The sequence below is a fragment of the Leptonotus elevatus genome, chromosome 10 (assembly GCF_054856555.1).
Source record: "Leptonotus elevatus isolate MCC_2025b chromosome 10, RoL_Lele_1.0, whole genome shotgun sequence".
Classification (NCBI taxonomy): Eukaryota; Metazoa; Chordata; class Actinopteri; order Syngnathiformes; family Syngnathidae; genus Leptonotus; species Leptonotus elevatus.
Genome location: NC_141248.1, coordinates 21,896,425 through 21,915,047, shown reverse-complemented (window position 1 = coordinate 21,915,047; position 18,623 = coordinate 21,896,425). Strand labels below are relative to the sequence as shown.

Here is an 18,623-nt window from a genome sequence, read left to right as displayed (position 1 = left end):
TAAACACTTGTTGTGTTTTTTTGGGTGCGGCTTATGTTTTGTGCTGTAAGAACTAATCCAATAACAGACGCTTGTTAGGAGACAAGGCAGCATTAAGTTGCTTCTTAAGAAAATAAGAAAGCCTTCTGACGCCCCAGTGAGTCAGCAGTATGTGCGCGGAATGGCGCTGGCACAAAATGAATGAGGATGCATTCATTAAACATATCAGGCTGCCGGAGAATGAGCGAAAAGTCCAGCATTGAATGTCAAATGAGCTTTGGAAATGTTCGGTGCTGTTATTGTTCAAAAGCTGGATATGATTAGAATGTGTTTTGTTATTTTGCCTCACTCAGAGACCATACTGTAAATAGTGCCACACATTATATGGAGGAGAAATGAATTTTGATCATTGGTTAATCATTTCCCAGGCTGTTTGGGTCCTAATGGGGACATGTTACGGAAAACTGACTATTAAATGTCTTGTATGAAAATAGCTCTGGGTCTCCATAGTATTTTCCCACCGATCGAGAGTGAAATTATCCAAGTCAGTGGTTGTGTGATGAAGTGCTGCCTCCACGATGGAAAATACGTTTGGTTTCATCTTCACACTCTTAAGATGCCGTTCTGTTAGTATTAGCTGCTTGCCTAGTTGTAATCTCATAGCTCCACCCCTGGTCGTCATGGTAACTAACACCATTGTCGGCATTGGCCGCTCAATAAAATAGAAAATAGTCTTCTAAAGACAGTAAAAAAATAAAAAAATCACGGTAAATTGGTGTTTTAATGTCTTAAATACAAAATTTGGGTCTCTAGAGTGCCCGGACGCCCTTCAAGTGTGAAATTAAACAACTAAATAAATCTCTTGCGAGCGCTTTTTTTCTCTCCTGAAATATGATCATAAACATCAATATTGCAGTGCCCTTAATAATGTGGATGATTGATGCCCCGGATTAAAGAATTGCCATACTTACCAGCCTTGCAATAAATCAGTAAGTCGGTCTGTTATAGCCAATGGAAAAATCAATTAATCAATTCTTTTCACAGCTGCCTCCTCAACCAATGGGAGATATGCGCTTCCTTTCAACTGGAGCATATTTGAGCAAAGCGCAAATTTTGTGCAAACAGAATGTCGACTGTGGTGTGAGGAAGAGAGAGGTATAGAAAGAGAGAGGTAGAGCGAGAGAGAGAGAGAGAGAGAGAGAGAGAGGTAGAGAGAGAGAGAGAGCGCGAGGTAACATGTTGCCAGGTGTCAAAGTATTGCCTCTTTGTGGATGGAACAAGAATCCATTTTGGGTGTAAACACTTTGAAATGAATGTGCTCAGTGAACTTGCGGTGCTCAAAAGAAATTGTGCACAAACATACACAAAATATCTCCATTTAGTGCCGAGTTAATCTTCAAGAATCCAAACGAGGCCTTCTAATTGATCTCCTCTCAGTCGGAACGATGCGCGTTCTCCGCCTCACACGTGACATTAACCGCGTTGCGTTCCGCTCACGCCATTGATCCCAATCACGCCGCCGTCTGACAGCACTGATGAGGCAAAGTTGGGTGGAGGCTGGCGGGGGGGGGGGTCAAGTAATCATCAGTGTTGGAATGTGTGGTCACATCTGAGTGCAGAGTGCCCCACCCATTGGTATTTTATGGTAAACACAAAGCAGCAATTCTGCAGTGCAATTAGTGTGTCTCATAATATTTGTACCCTAAACGTTGGCTATTCGCAGGGGATTGCTACAGAGCCGCCCGCATTAGTATTTGATTTGTAAAAAAAAAAAAAAGTAATTGAAATGAATTGAAATGCCGATAATCCGTTTCACACACAACCCCCAAACAACTTCCCCTTTAATGTTTAAAATATAAACAAGATGTTTTTATTTAAAAGTAATTATTTGTATATTTTATTTCTGTATTTATTGACTTCAATTGGTTTCATATTTAACTCATTCCCTCCAAGCCATTTTCACTGACGCATGGACCCTATCAAAAAAAAAAAGATTAGCATCAGGGAAAAAAAGTACATTTCTATCTGTTTCAGTTTTGCAGCAATTAGCATTAGAATATAGCTACGTTTTATCATTATTCACAAATCTATTTAAAATACTGGGGAAAATTGCTTCTTTTTTTTTGCAACATGGCCCTGGTTGATCTCTTATACCCTGCTGCTACTTGCTGGCCGTTTTTGTAATACCTATAATTGCTTTCAGAGTTCTCTTCAGCTCAAAGGGTGCATCGAAACCTAGCATGAAAAAACATAAAACATGTATAAATACGTTTTTGGGACCATGGACATAGACCTAGACAAATAACAGCAATATACGTGATTCGACTGTTTTGGTGCATCTTTGTGCGCGCAGCTATTTTTGGGTGATTTACTTGCATGCCGCTAAAAGCACCAAGCTTGTTATTCAAAGACCATATGCCCTTTTTTTTTCTTCTTGGTTCTAACTCTGGGGCACTTGAGCCCTCTGAAATCTGCCTGGCAACAAGTGTGGCGTGATCATCTACACGGTACACGTCATCCAAGTTGTTTTTCCTTACGAATTCCCTCGAAGCGTGATCAGGTGAGTTGAGCCCAGAGCGCCACAGTGCAGCTTTTTTCGCCAAACTCCTGCAGATTCCTCCTCCTCATCCTCCTCATCCTCCCTCCACTGTCGAGAGAGAGAGAGAGAGCAACAGCGATCGGACCGAGCAACAGAGTGAGCGAGTGAGAGAGTCGAGCTTTACAAGGCAGCCACAGAAGAGACGTCAAGAGGAGGACCTAACGAGAGAGAGAGAGAGGGAGGAAAAAAATCCTTTCTCGCCGTTTTTGCCGCCTCTCTTCGAGCATCCAGCGAAGAGGAGCGCAGAGGGGGAGAGAAAAAAAAAAGCGGCTTGGCATTTTTCCACGCCGCCTTGCCTGGCCATTTCTGCGGCAGGACAGCTGACCCACGGCCCCTCCATCACTGACCACAGGAAGAAGAAGAAGAAGAAGAAGAGCACCAGGAGAAGACGAGCAGAATCCTCGTCGGGATGCTTAACAACCTGACTGACACAGAGGAGGGGGACGGGGGAGCGCAAAACCAGGGTGAGTGATGGGATGTGTCACACACACACACGCACACGCACACACACATGCTCCAATCTGTCCATGCGAGGGGGATTATATTATGACATGACAAGTTTAGGTGGATGTTACGCACAGCATGCTGGCTTAGAAGTGGTGGGAAAAAAAAATGTATGCGTGTGCGCGGCCCGCTCGCTTCCTTCCTCTTACTGCAAGGATGCTGTGACAGGAATAGTAATGCGCTCGTCCCGTTTATATGAAGCCAGGCGCGAGTGTGAGGGCATTGCATACACAAATCATTTCCCACCACGGTCATGCTGCGGTTTTGCCCGGCACCGGGTGGAGAACCTATGGCACGCGGGCCATATGTGGCCCCTCACGGGGATTTCATGTGGTCCGGTATGCAGTAAATTCGGCAGAGTAAATTTGACTCTATTTAGAATGGGACTAAATAGTTTTAGAGTAATATTACACTTGGAAGAAAGTAAAATAAAGAACTGTCACTCAAGGGTTGAACTCATGACCTTCAGCTTAGGAGCCTGCCATACTACCACCTGAAGCTATGCCACTCCTACAGTTTGCTTTTATCCAAGAAGACACCTAACACATTGTTTTTGATCTTGGAATTACGAAGGTTCCATCTGACACGAGCGACATACAGTACTAAGACACAGCAGCTACGTGACTCTGTTTCCTAAGCTGAAGGTTGTGAGTTTGTGACTTTTTTTTCTCCCAATTCTTTATTTAAATAAATATTACTCTAAAACTAAGTCTATTTGGCCCCACTCTAAATAGAGTCAAATTGACTCTACATAATTGACTGTGTATGCAATTGTATTTAACACCCACAACACAAATCTGGTGCAAATGTATGTACAAGTGGTGTCTTGGGGTACGAGTGACCTGCTTAAGGAAGCGTTCCTTTAGTTTTGCTCGATAGCTAGTTGTGCTGGACAACAATTGGTATTGCAAATTATGCAGTTAGGATGCTAACTCTCATCATTCATCTCAACTCTATATTTATAGAACGCATAGAAACAACCACCACTGTTTTCTTAAGAGAGAACCCAGTGGCATGCAGATAGAATGAAAACAGCAGAGGCCCCAGAATTGAACCCTGTGGAACACCATAAGTTCCATTTTACAGTACATTTGAATTCATATTGCACATATTCGTCCGACCACTCTCTTTTTTTTTTGCTCAACATAGTCGGTATGAATAAATCACACGACGTACCATCACAACAGGCGGTTCTTAACCTGGGTTCGATCAAACCCAGGTTAAGAACCTCTACCTTAAAGCAACGGATGTTTGAGCACAAACTGTGGCACATGACAGTTACTCTACCAATACTCAGAGGCATAGATGCTTTATCCTTTGTGAAAAATGACTAATATTGCTACTTTTGTTATGACCTCATGTCTGTATTATACTGCTGGTGGCAAGTTGTGCACACTAGAAAGAGCAGCACAATGTCCAATAAACTGGAATTTTTTTTGGGGGGAAAACTGTAATTTCTTTATCCATATTTCAAATGAATTACCTATATTAAAATGACTTGCAAGGCCAAATTCTTGCATATTTATTAACGAAAAATATTGCTACTTTTGTATAAAAACAGACTAAAACACAATAAAAAAAAATAGATCAACTGGTTTTATAATATGTAATTAATGTAGTATCCATGTAGTTTGAATATGTGCTTTAAAGGGGCGTATAATACTATTACTAGATAATAATCTGATGTAAAAAGGTTAATTATGTTTTTAAAATACAATTAGTTCCGCTGCTATATCGCAGATATTTTTTTTTTAAAGCAAGACACAGTGATCACCCTCATGCAGAATCTGCTGTTCGCCACAGCTGACATCCAGGCACTCACACGCAGACACACCGACATCACATCACCTCACCAGGCCCCGCCTCTTAAAGGGACATACCTAGCACACAGACATGATTACATCATACAGTATTTGGTAGACATTTTCTGCTCTTTTGTTGTTTCAATGCGTTTAAGAGGTGTGTTCTTATCTTTCTCTTGAAAATGGTCCCTGATAGGAAATACTTGGTTGCCCACCCCAGCTAGTGTAAATTGTCCCACAGCATATGGCGCTCATGTGGACAGGCGGCACAGGCACACACACTCACAAACCCACCGTATCCACTAATCCCCTTGACCCCAGCTGTCAAAAAATCAGAATCTGAATTTGGGCTCCCAGGGATCCAGTGGAGAGACAGGTTTGTGGATGACAGCGTCGTCCATTGCCTCTATCTGTGAGGACTTAATGATAAAAATAGACCAGCAGCGAGAGCATGAATATTTAACTTAATGCGGACATCTTTTTTTTATTTTATTTTTTAGCTTGGGGTGGTGCTGAGGTGACGGTGCTGCTGTTGCTCAGTGGTTCGGGTGGCGTACGGCGTGGACTGGTTATTCAGCGGGACCCGTTTGAATGGCTATTAGTTTTTTTTTGTTAGTCAGCAGTGTGTCTTGATCTGCTGCAGGCTAATGCAAGGTACATAACCTATGCAGAAAGGACGCCTCGTACGCAAGCACCCCGCCTTCGCCGTGTCTTGCTATCTTTTAGCATCCTCATTTGCTCTCACGTGCACACACGCGCGCGCGCGCGCACGTTTCATTTTGAATTACAGCTCCCTCAGCTATAAGCTAGCCTCGCATCCACAGGTATTACAGCCCCTTGTTTAATTTCCTGGCGTCTCATTTGAAGCCAGCCTAATCAGCATTTACATTAAATTAAATCTCAACATTTGCAAGTTCATCTCAACAGTGAACTCCCACCTTGTCACTTTTCAAAAAATTCACCTCTTGAAATTTTGCGCGTAAAAAATAATTCCCAAGATATTCACTGAAAAAGTCACTTATTCCTGCTGTTTTTCTTAAGACTACCCTTATTTATAATCAACAAAAATATAAAACCAACACTTTTGTTTTTGCTCCCATTTTTATGAGATGAGCTCAAAGATCTAAAACTTTTCCCACATACGCAATATCATCATTTCACAAACCAGTCTAAATCTGTGATAGTGAGCACTTCTACTTTGCCGAGATAATCCATCCCACCTCACAGGTGTACCATATCAAGATGCTGATCACAAACCCTGATTAGTGCACAGGTGTGCCTTAGACTCCACACAATAAAAGGCCACTCTGAAAAGTGCAATTTTGTTTTATAGGGGGGTGTGGGGGGCAGAAAACCAGTCAGTACTGACTCATTGACTGACTGACCTGTGCACTAATCATGCATCAGCATCTTGATATGGCACACCTGTGGTGGAATGGATTATCTCGGCAAAGGAGAAGTGCTCACTATCGCAGATTCCGACTGATTTGTGAACAATATTTGAGAGAAATGGTGATATTGTGTATGTGGAATACATTTTAGATCTCATAAAAAATGGGAGCAAAAAGAAAAAGTGTTGAGTGTATGTTACTAAATTCCGGTGGTCTGAGCTCGGTATGTTCCATTTTTTTATGTGGTTTTCTAGAAGGGTTTTTCAAACAAATATGCACTGTGATTATGGCTTTGCTCTTGCATTAGTGTAGGTTACTGATAGATTAGGATTAAGGCCATAGGAACGGAACTCTCTTACCATAATGCCACATTGTAACATGTGTGTGTTATATAATATTCAAAGGGGTCATTTTCATTCTTCATCGGAAGTCCTCAAAAGGCATTGTTGTCAGTGTTGACTGAATGAACAACATTTGTTATTTTTTTGTCAATTTTTCTGGTTAAAATGTTTTTTCTTTGTAAGATTTTTTTAAAATTCAAATAAAAAAAAAAATCTAACTTTTCCCCAGCTTTGAACTCAGCAAAACAGAATCTCCCCATCCATCCCGATTGTAGCATACTACTAAGAACCGGCAAGCAAATAAATGACCCGGGGGAACGTGTGTTCCGTAGTAGTTTGGCAGATTGCCGCTTGTGGTGATGGTGGACCTTTTAACATTTGTTGAACGAGAGCTGCGGTGATTTCTGTCGCTGTCCACGGTGTTGAATGTTCTCACTTCACTCTGCTAGTAAGTACACGTGCCGCTGTCCGTGGTGCTGATTGATGGCATTCATTACATGCTCGGGTGTAAAACAGCCTGGGGAGGTGGAGACGCTTAGAATGGATAGATGAACATTTCACATCACGGTTATTGGGACGAGAACGATTGCAGTGATCAGAAATGGAAATATTAAAAAAAAAAATAGCTTATTTTTTTCACGTGCCTTTCGCTGCCATGTTGTTGCCTTCCCTAGGTCAAAGTCGTTAGCTCAGCAGGTCATGTGACGCATAGATCCGGCGATGTTCTCTGATTTAGTAAAGTAAAACTTTATTGTGTTTTGTACGATGACATTGTTGAGCATGTGGAGGGAGGATTGCTGGGCCAAATGACTGATTCGATTCGCTCTGATGGAATCCAACGTGAGTTTTTAGGATTTCATATTTGGATTTTATATAATAATATCAATATTTATAATATATAGGTGGTTCTTTTGAGCAGATTGGGTAAAATTTGTGTTTTTGGCAGACAATACTTAAATGACATCATCATACGAAATTGGTGTCATTTAAAGGCCAAACTATATGTTACACCTTCACAATCTAATGGCATTAAAGATAAATACAAAAATAAAAATAAAATCCTTTACAAAGATAATATGGCTGTTGACATTGTTTTTATGAGAATAAAGACAAGACTAAAGTTGAAATGGTCAAAAAAAAATTAAAGATTAAAGTTGATATTTTATTTGCTTTCATCATTTCATGCAAAAGATGTACATGATAAAGAAAACTACATTATACAAAAAAAATTAAAAAATTAAATGAAAAGAGTATTTTATAAAATCGATTAAAGAAGTTGAGAAGGAAACATTTCATAATGAAAATCTAAATTTACAAAAAAATAAATTCCACATCACTTTAACATATTTTTGACAAAACCCAAACAGACAAAAAACAGACATGGAAAAAGTATACAATTGAATATAATCATAATAACGGCAGTCTTTGTAGAATAAAGTCAAAACTATTGCATGAATGAAGTCATTCTTAAAGAGGAAGTCAACCCCATGTATGTGCCCCCACTCGTCTAAATACGACATTGTGATTAATATTGTGACTGACTGTATCCATCCTTACATACATGGGTGTCCTCTCCGCAACCAGTCTGCACTCCTTTCATGGTCCCGAAAAGAGTTGTAATCATGTTTTAGTCATAGCTGACTGCATAATACTGCAAAATGCTCCCCAGGCGTCCCCCATTCCCCCCTTCCAACCCCCCCCCCCCTTGCTCTTCAGGAGGCGCTTGTTGTGCACGCCAGCCGTTATTACTCTCTGGCTTTCCGCCCTGCGTCTTATCTGCTGTGAATAGACGGCGCAAGCGGGGCGGGCCAGCGAGCAGCAATGCAGTGTAAGTGAGAGACATTGCTACACGGTGGGGGAGTGGGTGCGGGTGCGGGTGGTGGGGGGGGTGCACTTGTTACTTAGAAAGGTACAGTCGCTCTATAGTGCTTGGACAAAAACTTGCATTTTCACTAAGTGCATTTGCTCCGCACGAGTAGACGCACATAGGCCAGCATTATAGGCGAGTGGGGGCCCCGTTCAATACCTAATTGCCACGTCTGATGTGCTAATTGTGTCGGCTGACCTGCAGTGTACGCGCTTTGCGTGTTTTTGTGTGAGTTTTTTTTTTTAAAGGTAATTAGTCATGCTTTGATACTGCTTTTTTTTCACAGGGGGGGGCGGTTATTATGTAAATGAGCCCTGCTGTTACATAACAGTGGGGCCAGAACAGTTCGCTTGCATTTTCAGAAATACTGTATGCAAGTTATAATTGTTTAAATTCACACTTGTCTTTTAACAAGTGCCATTCTTAGTCATTTCCTCATTTTCTGCTCGGCTCGTGAGCCAGTGTCGCAGCAACCAGTGACACTACAGTGCAAAAATAAAATAAACAAAAAAACGTTGTAATTATAGCAGGACTTAATTGATCTTCTTAAAGGTAAGTATTAATGAAATGTAGACACAACACCTGATACAATGTTGTAGGTGGAAGATGAATGCATTTTCCTGCTAACAGTGGCTTCTGACTGTTTTGCCAATTAGAACCAAAGACAGTGTATCCCACTATTCACGGAGGATAGGGAACTAGTTGGCCCCACGATAGCAAAAATCCGCATATAATTACATTGCAAGATTCCAAATTGTAACACTTTTGGACTTCCCATCATATGTGATGAAACTAAACGGTTTATTTTTAAACCTAATTAATTTTCTGTTCATTGTTTTTTTTTGTTTTCTTTTAAATTTAATTTAAAGAAAATTTAAATAATAAAATAATAATTAAAATTATTATTTATTTTTTACAAAGGCCAATTATGACAATTGAAATATAATTTTACAAAGAAAAATGTAAAATATTTAATCCTACTGTCATTTTTTGTAACAAAATAAAACTAGCAAATCAATTAGTAAAATTAATTAACAAAAAAAAATCTTACAAAGAACAAATATTTTAACAAGACAAATTTACAAAGAATTACATATTAATGTAAAAAAAAAAAGAATATATTTAATCAAAATTGTTTTTAAACAAAATAATATTGTTGCACTCCTATATTAGCAACTTAAAGTAGTTAATATAACTAATAAATAAATAGTAATTTTAAGGAAAAATAACTTACAAAAGTTATACGATAATTAATTTGTATGTTTTGATAAAATACTTTAAAGTTATAGGATCTAAAAGCTTTTTTTCCCCCAGAAAATGTTGATTGAATTATACTTTGGACCACTTTCCACATTCTTCCCTTCGTATGTGGTGAAAGCAGACATGTTTTTGGTGCATTGAGATTTCGTTGAAGACCACCACGGTCAAAATACCCGCAACATCATGCAGCAAATCCCTTTTACGCCCCCAAAATTCGGGAAGTGCCAAGGTTTCCTGAGGTAGCGAATTTCCACCGGAAGGAAGGATGGTTGAGCGCTTTATGGGAGGTTGAAGAGGGGGTTGGTGGAAATGAGGCAGAGAGATGAATCATTCCCTAACAAGCCCAACACAGGGACCTTCATCTTTTCTCTCATTTATTTCATCATCAAGAGAGAGCGGCGGGCGGCCGGTAAAATAAAAAATAATTTAAAAAAAGGGGGGGAAAAAAGCCTCTCCTCTCACGGCAAATGAAAACGGCCTCTGAGGTTTTCACTGCATCGCCGACACGGTGTGAAACTGCACCATTTAAGCGGCTCTATTGCAATGGACTCAGTGGTGTTATTATGTTGTGATGGATGTGGAGGCAGGGATCACTCGCGAGTCAAGCAGGTTGTGGTTTCATTGCATTTGGACATCCAATACACATTTGTGTATTAACCAATATGGATTATTTGAGGCTGATGCAGATTCCAATATTTGGCCGAATACAATTCCAATAACTGATTAATTGGCCTGTTTAATAAAACATTTAAAAAAAACTTTTATGGGGGTCATAATGCTTACAAGAATACAGATATGTATTACAGGCAGAACATTGGACTGTTTTATAATTTTTGGTCCTTTAGTATTCGTTGAATTTTCAAACAGAGAGGCCACTCTTTTGTGTAGGTTCTCTTGCCAAAACTGACCTGAGATTTTCAAATGTGTCCATAGTTAGTGTGAGTGTGAATATTTCTTTGACTTTACACCAATCTTACCGGCTGGATCGAGATCGGCCACGAAATTGTTGATCGACTGCAATGTCATAATTTGCGCAATGAATCAATGACGTCATTACAGCAAATACAACCTTGTTCATTTTAACTCATTCTCTCCCAGCCGTTTTCACTGAAGCAACCCCCTTCACTCCCGGCTGTTTTACTGGATTTTGACTGATTTTGCAAGGCCCACAAAATATTGTGTTCTATGGCTATAAAAACATGGAACCTACCAAAAGAAAGATTAGAGTCTGTTCTTTCTTCAGGAAAAAAAAAGGTCATCATTATTCACAAATCTGTTTAAAACAGTGGGGAAAAGAGCTTTTTGCAAGATGGCCCTGGTTGATCTCTTATACTCTGCTGCCACCTGCTGGCCCTATTTGTAATAACTACATTTGTTTCACCCGTTCTCTGCAGTTCAGAGGCTGCACCAAAGCCTTCTGTATGCTCTAGCATGAAAAAAATTATTCAAAAATGTGCAAATACATTTTTGGGACTATGGTAATATTTAAAATATAACATATTTATACGTTTTGGGGAACAAATGAGTTAAACAGACAGTAAATTAAGTTATTTAAATAGATGGAGCAATACATCTTGTGATCGGATCTGTGATTGGTTATCTTTTTTTTCTTCCCCCAAGCATCCTGATCGTGTAAATCCTAGTGTATACAATTGGATGTCGACTAGAGTGTACCTGACCTCTCTCACCAAAAATCGCTTGGGATCAGCTCCAACTCATTTTGTGACCCTCAAGACAATAAGAGAGAGAGAGAGAATTTCCCCATTTGGTTCCACTATAGTTTACGATGCCAGAGACACGGCCTCCCAAGTCCTTGACGGGTCTCTCAATTTCCAGCCGTGTTTGGCGTTACCGAGTGAGGAGATGGAAGCGTAATGAAAAGCCTCGCATTGATTTGCTCTCACTCAGGCCGGCTACCTTTCGGCGCTGATGTAACGACGGCACGCCGGAGGCATGCGTGCCAAGTGCTTCGTGCATGCTGGGATCTCTCAACGTTTCTTTTCATCAAGTTCAGAAAAAAAAAAAAAAACGACAGTTCATCGCCATGGTTACAATTGCTGCGTATGGACGTGAGGTGAGGTTAGCCGTGACTGACAAACCGCTGCTCTCCTTTCCTAGTTACAACCACGCTTATTATCGTTAGGATCGTGGGTGAGTCAGAGTATATCCCGACTGACTTTTGGTGGAAAGCACACCCCCGGACTGCCAGCAAATCACAGGTCACATATTGATAAACAAGGACAACTAACTGGAACAATTTAGAGTCTTCAATGAATGTAAAATGCAGAGGTGGTAAATCCAGGTCCAAAAAGTAAAAACCCTGCCACAGTTTGGCTTTAGCCCCAGGTGCTAGCTAGCTAGCTCCCTAGCTAGATCCCCGGGTGCTTGTTTACCGGCTAGGGAGCTAGCTAGCTAACACGAGGGGCTAAAGCCAAACTGTGGCAGGGTTTTTACTTTCTGGACCTGGATTTGTCACCTCTGCATGCATGTTTCTGAATTGTGGGAGAAGGCCAGACTTTTGGAACTCAGAACCTTATAACTGTGAGGCAGGTTTGCTGTCCACTAGTTCACCTTGCTACCTTTAACATTTGCTGTGGATAAATCATCCACTTTGGAGAAGTCGTGCTTGTGGCTGCCATCTCCGCTCCATCTTTAATTGCCAAGGTAACCAGCGCGTTCACAACCACCCCCGCCCCTCCCCCCACCCCCCTTTCATCTTGAGAGTGGTCATTCGGTGCACCACACTCGTAGTCACATGCCTGCAGCGTGTTTGTATGTCGCCACTCGACGAGTGCACATTAAGCCAACCACCATTGAGGCATTTTCATAACAATACTTATTATCATTATTATTATTATGACAACTCATAGCCTTTTTATGGTTCCCAGTATGCTAGGGAACACATCAAAAACTCACTCAGTAGCACCCCCTAGACCAGTGGTGGGCAAACTTGGGCCTCCAGGGCCAGAGTCCTGCAGGTTTTGGATGTTTCCCTTTCCAACGCAACTGATTCCAATCAACAGGATCGTTATCAGGCTTATTTATGCAGAGCTTGCTGATGAGCTGATCATATATCAGCTGTGTTGGAAAAGAGCAACATCCTAAACCTATCTATCTGTATCTAGCGAGTTAGCTAGATACATAGCTATCTACATAGCTATCTAGCTAGATGCATAGCTAGCTAGATATATAGCTAGCTAGCTACATAGCTACCTGTGTATCTAGCTAGCTAGCTAGCTGTGTATTTAGCTAGATACATAGCTAGATACATAACATAGCTAGATACATAGCTAGCTATGTTTCTAGCTAGCTAGCTATCCTTTCTACTGGAACAAGACAGTGTGAAAGTATTGCATGTATCTTTTAGAGAAATGAACAACTTTGTCCAGGCATCACCTACTTATGCCGTCCATGTGTTGTTGCCGTCGTTGGCAATCAAAAATGCCGGGGACGCAGACCGTGCCTTAAAAAAAACTGAATGATATAAACTCTAAATCAGGACCCAGCCAAGTTGCTATGTTAGCATTCATGCTGTCTCTTCTTTGGTTGTTATTTCTAAATGGTTTCTTTTGAAACTACTTTATCTGTCTTCAAATGCAGCTTTCAGTATTGCGACTACAGTATGTTAGCATCCATGCTGTCTCTTCGGTGGCCAGTGTTTTTTTGCATTTACGATTATTTTAGCTGCTGTGTTAGCGTCCATGTCATCTCTTCCCAGGTTGCTGGATGTAAGTTGTCTCTTGATTTTGATAGTATGTTTTCCGCCTTCAAACGCAGCTTTCGAAGCTGCTGATTTATGTTAGCAACCATGCTAATCGCTTGAGGGCCCGAATTTGCTCAAAGCTTACAGTCAATTCTGGCTTTCATCAACCATTAGCCTCACATGTTTTCTTCCATTTAGTGTTAAATGAAATGTGTGTGGCGATCATGAGCGATTAGCTTAAAATATAGTGCGTCTGTGTGTAACAAATCCTTCCAGATTCCTGATCCTTGCTTGCTTGAAGTGACAGATAAACGCAGAGGGACATTACTGGATTAGGGGCCATCATTACTAAAGGGGCACACAAAGAGCCACACTGTAATTTGACCATTTACAATGGCAGGTCTATGAGCGGCCTTGTTTGGGAAAATAGTCATTCATTTTACAGAGAGGACACTTTGCCACATGTTTTTTCCCCCCCCTCGTGACGCTGGATAATTCAATAACACCCGTTCACACACAAAGGTTTGATTAGATAAACACTCCGATCTATAGCCCGTTTTGAAGACTTTGCAATAATGTACAAACGGAAGCACAGTCTTGTGATGCAACAAAGTCCAAATACTTAGTTAATTTACTTCATAGAATTTTCACATATTTACTTCATTATTCATGTTTCTGGCAACTTTTACATTTACTCCAATACATTTCCCAGATAAAATGTATGCCTTTATTCCGATTTGCCGTAGCTGTTTTAGCTAAGGATGTCTGTAGCAGAAGGTCATGATACTGGACACAGCTAATCAAGAAGACTTGTCTCTCTCTTTCTGCCTTTCTTTGAAGTCAGCAGACGTCAGCGTCATGTGATGGTCAAGCTATATAACTTCATTGATAAAATTAAGAAAAACAAAAACAATCAAAATTCTAACCACTTGCTTTTTTCCATTTTTCTTTTTACTGAAAGGGGTAATTTGGAGTTTTACAACTGCTAGCAAAAAGCCGACGTTAGCCATGGCTGCTACGTTGGTAGCGTGACTTATTCTAACCCAGTGTTACTATAGCACTAAATATCAGTTTGAAGTTTTATTTTTAGGAATATTTAGTCGGGTTTTGCTTCTGAATCCTTCCTGATGTCAGTCACTCCACTTCTGTTTGCTAGTCTTGTGCCCAGTTCCCAAACAAGAAATGTTTTGTTTTTTCTTCTCCAGAGCACCTGCTTGGTGATTTATATCAAAAGTTCAAAATTATACCAAACTATTAATTTATTAAATATATTACCCTTTGCTGCTGATTGTACCATTATGACTCTCCTTTGAGCACTTTTTATTCATAATTCAAGTGCGTGCCAAAACACGTGACATATTTTCATAGCTCGCGACGGCAGCGCAATCAAACGCCACTTAAGATCGGTCGCCTTTCACTTAAACAGGAGCAAGCTAAGTGGACGTATAGATGAAATGTGTAATCTCCCCATCAAATATTTATGCCACTCGGTTTGAATTTCACGCGCTGTTCCCTTGAGTGGAACATCGCCTTTGGCGACGCTGACCGCTCAGACACCTCGTGCTCTCTACCTCTCTTTTCCCTCTACGTCCCGCCCACCTTCTCATGTCAGCTTAAGTCCCCGCCAAGCTAGTGTCTGGGCCAGATATGCCTGCATGAATAGCATTTCCTGTCCCGCTCTTGGTAATTGGAAATGAAGCGTTTGTCAGGCAGCCAATCTCTGCTGGGGTTGAGGGCCACAGATGACGTTAACCAACTTCCAATGTATTTGGCATTGTCATGACAGTAGTGTAATGAGTGCTTATTTCACTCATAGGCAGGTTTTCATGTCACCATGCTCAAACACTTACCAATCAATTGCAAGTAAAAAAAAAAAAATATATATATATATATATATATATTATTATTATTATTTTTTTTAATGCATACCAGATCCAAAAATATACTCAGTAGCACTCCCTGGAATTTTTTTTTAAGAAAAACGACTCCTTGGTACCAGTGTGACCGATCAGCGCGAAATTGGACAGTCCATTATAGGTAAATGCAAGAAAAATCCAAAGGACCATGGCAGAAGTCGGCCATTTTGATTTGAAGCATCAAACTGTGGACACTACAGGATTCTCAGCGTCAGCATGGTTAACAACGGAAACGTCCAAGGTGCTTGTGATTATAAACTCTGCCTCCCTAATGTATTCCTCACAAGGTGGTACGCAAGATCCCACCGATACTATAACGGAGCTGTCTTGTGATCACAAACATAAAAAGAGTCGACAGATACTCGGTAAAAGGCGTTCTGAAACGACATTGGACTGTGAGCCACATGCTGCTTCACCAAGACTTTATGAGATCAAGATCAATTTAAATCAAAGTAGTTGTAGTCTTGGTTTTTATATTTTGCATGTAGAAATCCTACAAAGCAAATGCTCAAGTGTAGCATAAAAGATCTACTACTAAACACTGAGCAGCCTTGTGTGCAAAAAAAACATACATTTGCTTACAGTGACTCGAAACAGGATGTCCCAAATAACCTTGTTTAACAAGCCACATTCTGCTCCTCCAAATCTGAATACAACATAATTTTTGCTTTGCCTTTTTTTTTTTTTTTTTAAACAAAGAAGCTGCGCAGACTGAACGTGTCAGTGACTTGCTGTTTGGCCTCACGGCCCATTTGGCAGCTCGAGTCAAATATTTACTTTGAGGAGGGGTCTGGCAGTGGACTCAAGTGACCTTTGCCATGAAAACGCTGGACAAACAAAGCGGACCTGATCAGACACCTGTTGTTGTGTTCTATGGACTAAGCTTCTTTGCGTTAAATCGAACCGGTTCCATCCAGCTTGACATGAAGTGGGGGTTTTTTTCTACTTGTAATGCTTTCTTTGACACATCACAAAAAACGATGTGCTACCTTACTCTTTCAATCCCCACTAATGCATGTATTATTCGGGCCTTTGCCATTCAATAATGCATCTTGAGAAGGCTGCTTAGGGATCTAAAAGCTTCTGGAAATAGACACCGTCCCATAATTGATGATCCATCAAGTGACACTTTTTCCTCCATTTTTTTACCATATATTCTCTGAAGGCAAAAAAAACCCCTCTGTATGACTAAGGATGTAACGATAACTGCAATATCGTGATATTGCGCTAATGAAATTGCCACAATATTAAAAGCAGCACATCTGTTAAAAAGGTGAGGTTGTATTCCATTAGTGTAGTTCTAGCACCTGCTGGTTAATTTATTAGTACAGTTTAATTTTAATTAGGAATGTTTTGGTCACTGCTGTGATTATCGTTCATTTATTTTTGGGGCAATATCGTGAGTTTTTATACAGTATCGTGCTTTTTTTTTCTTGCTTTTTTTAATCTCGCCAGCCTCCCCACAATATTGTGATAATTATCGGATCATGAGGTTCACATCGTGATATTTATCGTATCGTTATGTTTGGATATCGTTACGTGTGTTTATATATGATATGGTTGTATGACTATTATGGCACAGTGTGTTTCCTTGAGGACTGAGATTGTTGACAAGACAAGTTCCTGGCATGTACTTTGACTCTGCTCCCTTAAAATTCTCATTGTCCTCCACACTGCAAGATCTCGCATTGGAGCTCCAGACCGAGGGCACTTGATGGTCATTTAGTGTGTCATCTCCGTTTTTAACAACGGTGCCAATAGATGGCACCATCGAGCCTTTTGCTGGTGGTTTTGTAACACATTCACCCAGCTCCAATTTTCTGGGAAGTCAGAAGAAAAACAGACCACTCAAGCCCCATGCACTGTTTTATCGAGTGTGCTTTCTTTACAGGCTGGAGTGAGTCATTTATTTGCAAGTATCTTTGTGATGGTGAAGCATTGGCCATGAGAGGTGGGGGGACATAGTGAATTAGCGAGCGCTCCCGCGCCGACCGACGGAGCGGGAAAGAAAGGAAAAAAGTGAGTTAAAACGCTGAAGCCTGGAGGGTTTGTTGTTTTTCCTCTATGGCAGCTGTCACGCTGGCTTCCAAAGCAAGGAAACAACGGGGAATAATAATCATCCGTGTTTGGGATGTTATGAGCCGGGAGGGCCTGACAGGCTTAATGGGTCTTTGGTGGCCAAACCGTCTCTGACTGAATGAGGCCATCGGATTCATATTTAGGCTTTTAGGGCAGGAGGCTATACGTTAGCGTTAGCGCTTTAATGCTCAGGTGGCGCAGATATCCGAGCCGTCTGTTCTTACTTCTGCTAAGTAGCTGCTCCTCTCCCAACCTACAAACATAGACACAGATGGCGTCGAGGCAAATGTTATGCAAACATCTCCGCAGCCTCTGGGCTTGCTAATTTTAAAGCGAGGGTAAGGAATAACTGATGGCTTCACCGCTATAGGGTACCCCCTAGTGTCAGTGGGGGGATTTTAAGCATCAAATCAACAATCGTTAGTCTTACTTTATTTTTATTTTATTTTTATTATTTCTATATATAATTTATTTTACTTTTTTTTTTTTTTTTTTTCTGTATTAGGAACAACGTATCACCTATGTTATGTTTCGACAGACTGGCATAAACAGGGTTTAAGCGGGTCATTATAAGCATGAAAGTCATGAAATGGATTTTGCAGAAATTAAGGCCTTGTATGGCATTGAAAAGCATTTACTATGATGGCATTAAAAATTGTAATGCAATTATTGTAAAAACATTGTTGTTCACGCTTTATTTTACATACATTTTGCAAAGAAGTCACTATAAAACAATTTAGCAATAATACATTTAATTGAAAATTTTATATATATATTTGTGGGAACTGGTGACTAGTTAAATTGACCTGGAGTCTACGTGTTGCTTCATGTTCCAAATTGCACTGAATTTGATTATAAAAATAGACTATTTCTGTCACCAATGTCCAACATGAAACACGAATGCCATCTAGCGGCGGAAAAAGACCTCAACACAAATCCATAACTCAATGGTTAAACTGTTCAGTATTGTTTAACTTCAAATAACTTTATGTTTTACTGTATCAATGAACTGGGAGATTCGACCATTTGTATTTGGTCACCACTTTTGTCAACTTTTATGTTTTTGTATGATTAACAAAAGTATTAAACACAGATATAGTGTGCAATTAATTAGATTAATTTAAACTAAGTATAGAAGTCATGAGATTAATTATATGCATAAGTTGTGTGCGTGTGTGTGTG

At 40.3% G+C, this 18,623-nt stretch overlaps 1 protein-coding gene across 7 annotated transcripts in view; it reads left to right on the top strand.

Annotated features, from left to right (window-relative positions):
• Positions 1–18,623, top strand: part of slc12a5a (solute carrier family 12 member 5a) — a 138,216-nt gene that overhangs the window by 39,692 nt on the left and 79,901 nt on the right. Inside the window, exon 1 of one of the 7 annotated variants that reach the window (XM_086086706.1) lies at positions 2,643–3,042. The exons of the other annotated variants lie outside the window; for them this stretch is intronic. Within the exon in view, the coding sequence (XP_085942832.1) occupies positions 2,988–3,042 (55 nt within the window). The 5' untranslated portion in view covers positions 2,643–2,987. Of the gene's footprint in view, positions 1–2,642; positions 3,043–18,623 lie in introns of those variants that run through there. 7 annotated transcript variants of the gene reach the window in all.